Raw genomic sequence first — 9,939 nt, forward strand, 5'->3', positions numbered from 1 at the left:
TCTTTAATACAAGACAAGGTTTGAAGGTGTTTAAGGAAATCCCAAAGAAGGTGCTAATAAGCTCTTCCGATGCTAAGGCAAGTGACAATGTTGCTCAAGAAATTATTGTATAATTAGTTTGTTTCAATCTTTCGTCTTTTCAGAAAAGAAATGAAATGAAAAGAAATGTGTGTAGAAAAATTAAATTAAAGTTTTTAAGGTATTTTATTGGATTCATGCATGTGGCAATAATTCAAAATCAGAAAAGAATCATGCGTATATTATTAATCAACAATGAATGAATCATTTGGTAATAAAAAAAAAAACATTGTTATTTAAGGCAATATTTGTACCAATTGACAAAAAAATCAATCAGTCATTGAGAAATGTTATGAATGCAAAGTTACCTTATCAATCATAATAACAATTATATAAAACAATCTTTGGCTATTATTTTTTACAAATATATAAACTTAATATTGCACCAAGAATTAGCAAAAAAAAAAAAGAAAAGGAAATTATGATGAGAAATAAGGTATAAAAAAGTAACCATAAAAAGACGTTTTCAATCCCATTAATTAAGATAAAAATTTACTTCTCATATAAAAATTGGAAAGAAAATCACTGAAATTTTCAGCCAAAATCACTTAAAAAACCCTTATAAGTAATGAAAAATTTTCCAACACATTAAACACAGGCAGCAATTTTGCTGGCAATGGCTCACAAAAATATTTTTCCATGTATTTTCTTTTCAATTTTATTTTGTGTATCTTTTACCGTAGCTCAAGGTGCAAGAACTTTCAACATAAAATCTTACGGTGCTATTGCCGATGGCCGAACAGACAATCGAAAGGTATTAATACGGTAACAATATTCTATTTCTGAAATGTACATTTTTTTTTATCATTTGTATCTCTCTCAATTAATTTATATATAACATTACACATTTTAGGCTTTTCTTCGAGCATGGATGGACGCTTGTGATCAGAAGGGAGTTTCCATAGTTTATATACCTAAAGGAGTTTACATGTTGGGATCAGTTGAATTTGCAGGTCCATGTAGAGGAGTTACAATGTTTTTTATGAAGGGAGATTTAAGGGCTCCAAGAGGAGCATTTTTGAATGTTGAGACATGGTTAGGGTTTCGATATGTTGATAATTTGATAATGAAAGGTGGTGGAACATTTGATGGTCAAGGACAATCTGCTTGGCCTTTCAATCAATGTCACAAGAACAATAATTGCCAGACTCTCCCAATTGTAAGTATAATCTTTAATTTTTTTATTTGTGGGGTTTTTTCTTGCTGATTTTCTTATTTTCACTGTTTTTTTTGGTATTGATTCAAAAATTTTGAAAAATTTCCCCCATAATATTTTTAAAATTGTTTTTAAAATTGTTAAATTGTATGGCTTTATCAAAGTAATCATACATTTAGTATACTACAATATAATTTCAACCAAAATGAAAACTTTTAATCTCTTTTAGAAATAAATTACTTAAATATTTTTGTTATACTTGGATGGTATTAGAGGTGTCCATAGCTTGTGCCTTAACAAAATTTTGGGTTTGTTTAATAGGTTTGGGCCTAACTTGATTCGAAAAACAGACCTAAGATAAGGAATGTATCCATACTTACTTCGAGTTATCAATACCTTGGGGAGGGTATCAATGCTTAGGTAATTATTCTTTAATTTTCAAAATATTGAACTTTAAAATGGTATCAATATCAGGCATGATATCGATACTTTTGTGAAAGGTATCAATACTTTGTTAAGGGTATCGATACATTTGAGTCAGATCGGGCTTGGGCTAAAAAATCTTGTTTGAGGTTCGGCTTGTTTTCTAAATGGACCTTTCTTAGCTCAAACCTATTTTTTGGCCTATATATTTGGGTAACCCTCCCATTTTCTTGACTGATATTTGAGTTGAACTGGGTGACCCGACCTATGGACAGGTCTAGATAGTATTCGCAATGGATATGAATCCCTTAAATTATTTTTGGGTTAGTGTTTTTTTTTTTGTATCTAACAATATATATTTCTATTTCAGTCTGTCAAATTTGATTTTGTGACAAATTCAAGGATTAAATCCATAAGATCAATCCACAGCAAGAATGCTCATTTCTCATTTTTTGGATGCACCAATATAAATATTTCAAATGTTGAATTATTAGCACCAGATTACAGCCCCAACACAGATGGAATCAAGATGGGGAGTTCATCCAACATTCGGATTTCCTATTCTAAAATAAGCACCGGAGATGACTGCATAGCCATCCTCTCCGATACTTCCAACATCGATATCTCCAACGTTTACTGTGGCCCCGGACACGGTATTAGTATCGGAAGCCTAGGCAAGTACACAAATGAGAAGAACGTTAATGGCGTCTCCGTTAGAAAGTGTACATTGAATGGAACAGACAATGGTATTCGAATTAAATCATGGGAATCTCCCATTTCAATCACTGCTTCAAATTTTTTATTTCAAGATATTTTTATGTACAATGTTCGAAACCCGATCATTATTGACCAGACATATTGCCCTCATCCTCCATGCAATCGACAGGTAAATAAATATATATATATATATATATATTGTACCAAATTTCATTAATATTGAATGAATTAACCTTTTTTTTGTGTTTTTTTTTCAGACAGCCTCTCATGTTCAAATTCGAGATGTTACGTATAGGAATATATTTGGAACTTCGAGTTCTGAGATTGCAGTTTCCATGCAATGTAGCAAAAAATTCCCATGCAAAAACATAGTGATGACAGACATCAAATTTGGTCATCATGGAACTAAAAAGTCTTTGAAATCTTATTGTTCATATGTTAATGGTCGATTCTTTGGACGACAATATCCTCCTCCTTGCTTTTAGTTTGATTTTTTACGATCTTTGATGCAAAATTTAATTTCTGGTCCTACTCTTTGCTGCAAAATTTTAGTAAATATGGCATCTACCTTTCTTGTTCCAACTTTTTTTTTATAATAAAAGAAGTTTATTTGTGATTATCATTTGGTTTTTAGTTGATTTTTTAATCATTAAATAGATTGTTATGAATTTATTAATATAATAAAATTATATATATATATATATTTCAACAAAAATTAAAGCAAATTATACCGACCCTAAACCCACGTAAGTTTATAAAGTGGAAACTGCCTGAGGATGGTTGGATGAAGGTGAATATAAATGGTACTATGTGTTAGAATTCTAAGATTGTTGTTGCAGGTGGAGTCGAATGTGACCATGAATATTGGGTGTTGCTCAGCGACAATGACGAAGCTGTGGGGTATTTTGGATGGGCTTCAAATTGCATGAAGGAAATGATTATTGAGACAAATAGAAATTTAAGTAACTGGAAAAAAGTAGGATTGCTTGATAATGGTCTGCACCATTAAGGACCTACTTCAGCAAAATTAGACGATACAATTAACACGTGTTCAGAGAAGGCAATAAAATAGCTGATGAATCTCAAGATCGTTAGGTAAAAAAATATTCAAATAACTACCGAATGAAATCCTTGAAGTACTACATGATAATTTTCCTGATACAATGTAATTTAATATAAAATTACTTTGATTTATTCTTTCTTTGTACCGAAAAAAAGTTAAAAGAAATTAAATTATAAAACGCATACATAATAATTTTAGAATTATCATATTTGAAACAATCTAGTTAATATGGTAAACCATTAATTTCATTTATTCAATTTACAATTTTGGTACAATCTTCTCTAATATTTTATGTATATTCTAATTTGAGTATTAAAGGCATTACTTTTTTTGGTAAGAGTAAAATAGATAAAATAATTTAACTGCACAATAATACTCCGAGCAGAGCTATCACTTGCTTGGACTATAAGAGAAAATGTTAATACTTCTCTCGAAATCTCTATTAAAGGCATTATTTCAGCCACCATTAAAATCTCAAACTTATTTATATTAATCTTAAAACATAAAGAGATTTCAAAAGATATAACAAAATAAATGAGATATTATTAATTTTTTTCATTTTCATTAACGCCTACCTTTAAGCTAATCTCTTCATAATCTATGATATTTTCAAAGCAATCTTTAACTCGAATTCTCATACACCTCAAACATTTGTACTTTTTAAATTCATATGGCATACCTGATCAGTAAATAGGATTACCAAATATACAATATTTTTTTTAAAAAAGTTAAGCATATTCATGTCAGTCATTACGACGACTTGATACGTTAAGCTTAATTTTAGTTAGGTTTGAATTTGCATTTTGATTTGTTTCGGTTTGAATTCAATTTAAATAATAATAAAATATTATTTAAATTTAATTATAAAATTATATAAAATATCAATTAAAAATATTTTTAATTTTTAAATGATAAAACGAGCTTTTGAACAAACGAACTGATCTAAAAATAGGCTTGAGCTTGAAAATTTTTTTAAAACTGAACCTCAACCTGTGGCCCATAAACACCTTTAGTCACCACCCTACCCAACATTGCAATCCGGGTACAAAATCTTTGGTTCCACATCTAGTTAGAGCATACTTAAAACAAATTCCACTCAAATCCGAAAATTTATTCAAAATATAAGATGATTTGAAAAAAAAAAAACCCCTAAAAGTATGCTTAAGCAAAATTTAAAGTTTGATTTTATTTGAATTAAGCCTTGAAAAAAAAAAATTTGACCATGGCCTAACCTGAAATTTATATATTTATCGTGTATATTTAAATATAATCATTTTTTAAAAGAGAATGGGCGAAAATACCTTATTTAGGTCCAACAAGAATTTATCTCGACCCGACCCAACCCAACCAATGAATAGAAAAACTACAGCAAACTAGCTCGAGATGACGTTGTCAAAACAAAACGATGGAATAAGATTAAGTGAAAAAAATTCTCAAGGTCAAACTTCAAACCGAAGCATAATCACAATATATTCTGTCAAAAACAAAAATGCAACAGTCGCGAATGGAAAAAGATGGAAATGATAAAAGAAGGGAAAGTTTTTTTTTTTACTATCCCTAAACACAACAAAGGGAAATCATCCAGTTCCATCCATGGATCTCAAAAAAACTTGGTTAATCGATTAAACCAATGTCGGACGGGCAACTCGCGGCCTCACGGGTGTCTTCGAAGGACTTACCCTAAAAATCAAGAGTATAAACATTGTAACATTAGCTTTATAGATGACAATAATGGAATTTAGAGTAACAAGTCTGGAGACATTACCTGATAGGCTGGGTTCCTAGCACCATTCCACTACAATTCAGTGCGACTATGGCACTTTCCGCCTATTCGTAAGAGCGGAAAATTAATCAGTCTCGGATAAATCGCAAATCATAATGCCAAGAAGTTATTAATTGGGAAACAAATATTAGAACCGGGTTCCAAGCACCATATATGTAAATATGGTGGCACAAATATACCATTTCATGCTGGTTATTCTATCACATAAATATACAGATGAATGATAGTTACATATCCATTGCAAAACCAAGGTGTGATATACAGATGAATGATAGTTTGGTCATGCAACATTTTGCTATAAAATCTATAAAGATGCTGCAATATTTTAATTAATTGCAATAGAAGTCATTTAACTCTTACGACAAGCAAAAAGGAAGAAAACGCTTACTGGAATGTTATATATGTCAATCAAAGGTGTAGAGTTGTCCACAACTGCTTAGTAACTTCTATTGAGAAACTAACGACTAACATTCCAAAAACGACAAACGACATAAAACGGAAGGAAAATCAGGATAGAAACTTCTCTGTTTAGATGAGCCGGGGCAAAGCCAAAGAGTTCCAAGAAAAGAATTAATTGAATAAACCTAAAATTACATACTTCAGAAGTGAGATGGAGAATACGCGCCTAAAACCTAAATTATATATAAAGAATGCTCGGTACATAACTACATCTTCACCACTCTAATTAGTCAAAAGTGGTGCAATGCATGACATGAGTTGCTCAAAATCCACAAAAATCCTCTCTATGAAAACAGAAGTTACTGGATTTAAACCCAAAGACAAATAAAATAATTGAATTGTCAAAAGTCATATGATTCTATTCAATAAAGCAAAACAGAAACTATAAAACATCAATGTTAACTGTAATATAACTATTCCTGCTACTCTATCCAAGAATAATTTTCAATTGACTTGTTAGGAAGGACATGTCGACATGTAACAAAACTTCAAGCAAAGGCTACAGCATAACATGCTCAAACTCAGGATAATGTAGCACACTCTTTTTTGTTATCCGGTAAATAATAGATAACAGTTCCCGGAGATCAGCAACTAATTTCAGAGAATTTGATGGCTGAGGTCAAGATTATTGCTTCTTAAAGACACGGCCCAAAAACTAACACCACATTGGCAAACTCATAGGCTAAAAATGTGAAATTTTTTGAAAAGGTCATGAAAGATCATATGGTCAATAGCCTCAACATAATTAACTGGCATAATTTCAGGTAATTTGCTAATGCTATTATTAAGTGGCTGTAACAAATCTGGATATAGATAAAAGGCTTGTTCCAAGAAGAACTCATTGATTTAATCTACTAAACAATTCTATTTTAATGTAAATATCTTGAAGATATGAAGGGAAGTTTCACCCAAAGAGGCTCACAAATAGCAGTAATATTTTGCACGAGTACGCATAATATGGCGGCAGATGTTTTTATGTTTTAATAAGGGAGAGAAAGAGGAGTAAAGTTGAAAAAGGAAACTATGAAGCAAAGCAAATATATATTCAAAGTTCAGAAAGAAAGCTGATTACATATTACTTCTTTTCAAGCATATAAGGAGAAACTAGCATGGCTACATTTGCGCAAATAGTTTACGATGAGATACAGATGACATATTAGAAATAAAATTAACAACATAGGATAGCCTTCAAAGTAACATGAACTTACCATGGCAAATTCAACAAAAGCAATTCGGGTTGAATGAACATTATCACCTAAAAGCCTCAATCGAGTTACCTGAGAATTAAAAGAAAATTGGTGTCAACCTCCAAAAGTTCTCCCTTTAGTCTTCCAGTAAAAAATAGAAAGAAAAGACGCACGCATGGTATCGATTCAATACTAACCTCACCACAGGCTGATTCGAAGAAATTCTTCACTTCAGCTTGGGAAACCTTCAAACAAAGTAAGAATACTCCACGGGATTAGTTAAACTATGTTACACGAATAATGTAAATGCTTGTGATAAAGGTCCAGAACATGGGGGTTACCTTCTTGTCAATATTTGTACAATAAACCGTCCTGGTACACATTTCCCTTTCATCTTCTGACTGCAATTGTAGTTAATCAACAGTGAGTCTAGAAAGAAAACTATAGATAAACTCCAATAGCTAACAGTGATATGTTACTGGATAAATGAAGCTGTACGCAAAACTGAGATGACTAAGAGCCAGAAATTTAATCATCCATACCCTAGGTAGAAATGTGGGGTTCACGGGAAGGATGGCAGTTTTCGAAGGCAAGACCCTAACTGGATAAAACCCTAGCATTATCCCATTGAGGTTCAAAGCAGCTCGTGCACCTTCTGTGAAAACAAATTATATATAAAACATAACATGTAAATAAATGTACATTGATTTATAAAACAAAAGGTTCATATTCAGTTGATAAAAGCTACTGACCTTCATCTGCGAATTCCACAAATGCAAACCGAAGAACTGAATGTGGATCACCACAAACTCGGCAATCAACAACCTTCAATGATGATTTCCAAACCACTTCAGAAGTGTCGTCCCATAAGTTATCAAATAGAAAGTAATCCTATCAAGCATCAACCAAAGCCACAACATCTTTTTTCTTTTTTCCAAGGAGATACTCAACCCTCAAAATCAATTTTTATCGTTCTTTTGGCATTTTAATTAGGCTATAAATGAAGAACCATGCCTAAATAAGATAAAAAAAATGGGAAACACGGAATCTTGAAAATAGCACAGAGAGATCTCTATAGATCATCAAATCATCGAGATGATAAAGCAACATTATAACAAAAACTTTAAAGCCCGCATTCTAACTTACTTGTCCACAATTACTAAATAAGCCAGCAAGTTGCTCTTCAGTAACCTGAAAGAAATGAATTTCACAAGTGACTTTGCCAAATCATAATGAGACCGAGAAAAAAAAAATAAAGAGAATCACCTTTAAAACTTACATTCTGATCAATATCAGAAACATATACTGTTTGCCTAATACTATCATCTCGTTGAGCTCGAAAAGCTTTACCATTAAGCCTTCTCCTACCTTGGTTGGAGTTATTTCTCCTCTGAAAAACACAACTATAACCATTTACCAAATGTAACCAAGGGAAACTAAAGAACAAATGCAATACAATTACATGTCAATATTGAGTTTAACTTAATCCCCAGATATGACAAGCAGAGGAAGAAAAACTAACTCTAATTGCATCAAAGTTCCAACAAAGTCAATCAAATTAACAAATTAAACAATAATAAATGTTAGCAAAACAAAACAACATCAATCCAAAGGGGAAAAATAATCAAAAACCAGTTCAAAATGAAGAATTGGATAAGCAAAGACAGGAATCAGACAACAAGTTTAAACCAATTTGGATTAGCTATGCAATCAAAATCATATCAAACCCAAAACCCTGGTAGAAAAAGATGGACATTACCAAAAAACAACAAATCAAAATGAGCGAACACCCATAATTCAGAACATAGAATTAAGCAAAAAATTGCAATTCAATTGAAGGAAAAAGAATACCCTTCTGTTGGAGAAATTCTCATTTCCAACTGATTTGTTACCAACAGGCACCTGATTAAATTTGCCATCATTTTTGGTCTGATTTTGTTGATAAGAAGATGGGAAAAATTCTTTGGCCAAAGGATTCAACTTTGTGAACATATCAACCAGGTTTTGGACATTGAATTCCTTTGATTCTGATTTGGGTGTTTCCACCACCAAACTGTTCTTCTTGTCATTAGCAGCTGCGGCTACTAGCGCTGCCTCACCTGACTTGTCAGCAACTGCAGCCATAGAATGAAAACCCCAACCCCACAAGGAAAAAGAAAAAAGAAAACAATCAGAGGAAAATGGCAATTTGATTTTGTAAAATTATTCCCTTTATATCTTCCTTCTTTCTTACTACAGAGCAAAAAGAAGTTGAGAGCTTTAGAGAATAACAATTAAGATGGTTGATGCCTAATAATAGATACCCATTGGACTAGAAATGTAAATAAAGAGAGAAAATGCAGATTTTTTTTTTCTTTTTTTGTGATTTAATTAAATTGATAAATATTTCAAATTAAAAAAAATCGAGAGAAAGGGAAAAAAATTAGGGTTTTTGGTGGAAATGGTGGAAATGATATCCATGATCAAACAAAAACGGAAAACATAGAGAAAAGAACAGACCATTCTTTTTTAATATTTTTCAGTTAGTTTATATATTATCTTTATTCTTAGAACCAGATTGTTTTATTTATTTATTTATTTTAAATATAATTAATTATTTTAAAAATAGATTTTAAAATTTGAAACTATGTAAAAGTTAAAAAAATTTAAAATTTTAAATTTAATTAATTATCAACTTATTTACAAATTTTATGACGAATTTTTTATGATCATATTCAACTCCTACTTTTCTGGGTAGTTAAGATTACATATTTTTCATTTTAAAAGTTCAATATTTTAAAATATTTTAACTTTGAAAAATTTTTCCAACAAAATCAAACAAAAATCTTTTATTTTTTATTTATGTTAATTAATTAGCTTAGTTTTTACATTTGAATTAAATATTTAATATTTTTTCTCTCATTTATTCTTTTTAAATTAATTATTTGTAACTTTATGATTATCTTTACTTAAACAAACCAAAAATGTATTTGTCATGTGCACATTTTAATTTTACCAAGGTGCGGTACTAAACTCGAATAAAAACAACTCTGAAAATACTAGAGATTTTAACTTTGCCAATGTATGATATTAA

The 9,939-nt window shown here is 30.9% G+C and overlaps 2 protein-coding genes across 4 annotated transcripts; one reads left to right on the top strand and one right to left on the bottom strand.

Moving 5' to 3' along the window:
- The first annotated feature begins 935 nt into the window (after positions 1 to 935).
- On the top strand, positions 936 to 2,859 carry LOC108481671 (polygalacturonase-like). The gene is made up of 3 exons (XM_017784771.2): positions 936 to 1,237; positions 2,028 to 2,543; positions 2,632 to 2,859. The coding sequence occupies exons 1-3, from the start codon at positions 950 to 952 to the stop codon at positions 2,857 to 2,859; spliced, it is 1,032 nt and encodes a 343-aa protein (XP_017640260.1). The 5' UTR covers positions 936 to 949.
- A 1,967-nt stretch (positions 2,860 to 4,826) lies between these two features.
- Positions 4,827 to 9,389, bottom strand: LOC108482855 (polyadenylate-binding protein-interacting protein 9-like). Of its 3 annotated transcripts, XM_017785940.2 has the most exons (10): positions 8,718 to 9,386; positions 8,146 to 8,256; positions 8,013 to 8,057; positions 7,619 to 7,691; positions 7,409 to 7,521; positions 7,208 to 7,267; positions 7,064 to 7,111; positions 6,888 to 6,956; positions 5,203 to 5,264; positions 4,827 to 5,117 (listed from the first exon to the last, which is right to left on the bottom strand). In XM_017785940.2, the coding sequence occupies exons 1-10, from the start codon at positions 8,988 to 8,990 to the stop codon at positions 5,060 to 5,062; spliced, it is 912 nt and encodes a 303-aa protein (XP_017641429.1). In that variant the 5' UTR covers positions 8,991 to 9,386; the 3' UTR covers positions 4,827 to 5,059. The 3 variants fall into 3 exon arrangements, with proteins under 3 accessions (XP_017641429.1, XP_052887322.1, XP_017641430.1); XM_053031362.1 differs by lacking the exon at positions 6,888 to 6,956 and having other exon boundaries at positions 8,718 to 9,387; XM_017785941.2 differs by lacking the exon at positions 4,827 to 5,117 and having other exon boundaries at positions 5,199 to 5,264; positions 8,718 to 9,389.
- Between the last annotated feature and the right edge of the window lie 550 nt (positions 9,390 to 9,939).

This window comes from Gossypium arboreum, chromosome 1 (genome assembly GCF_025698485.1).
Source record: "Gossypium arboreum isolate Shixiya-1 chromosome 1, ASM2569848v2, whole genome shotgun sequence".
Taxonomy (NCBI): Eukaryota; Viridiplantae; Streptophyta; class Magnoliopsida; order Malvales; family Malvaceae; genus Gossypium; species Gossypium arboreum.

Excerpts from the sequence above, each read along its gene's own strand:
- LOC108481671 (XM_017784771.2), top strand. The coding sequence starts at position 950 with ATGGACGCTTGTGATCAGAAGGGAGTTTCCATAGTTTATATACCTAAA. Across the intron at positions 1,238-2,027 it reads ATTGCCAGACTCTCCCAATT|TCTGTCAAATTTGATTTTGT; the intron begins GTAAGTATAATC and ends TTTCTATTTCAG. Across the intron at positions 2,544-2,631 it reads ATCCTCCATGCAATCGACAG|ACAGCCTCTCATGTTCAAAT; the intron begins GTAAATAAATAT and ends TTTTTTTTTCAG.
- LOC108482855 (XM_017785940.2), bottom strand. The coding sequence starts at position 8,990 with ATGGCTGCAGTTGCTGACAAGTCAGGTGAGGCAGCGCTAGTAGCCGCA. Across the intron at positions 7,112-7,207 it reads GTACAAATATTGACAAGAAG|GTTTCCCAAGCTGAAGTGAA; the intron begins GTAACCCCCATG and ends CTTTGTTTGAAG. Across the intron at positions 5,265-6,887 it reads CTTTTGTTGAATTTGCCATG|GCGGAAAGTGCCATAGTCGC; the intron begins GTAAGTTCATGT and ends TCTTACGAATAG.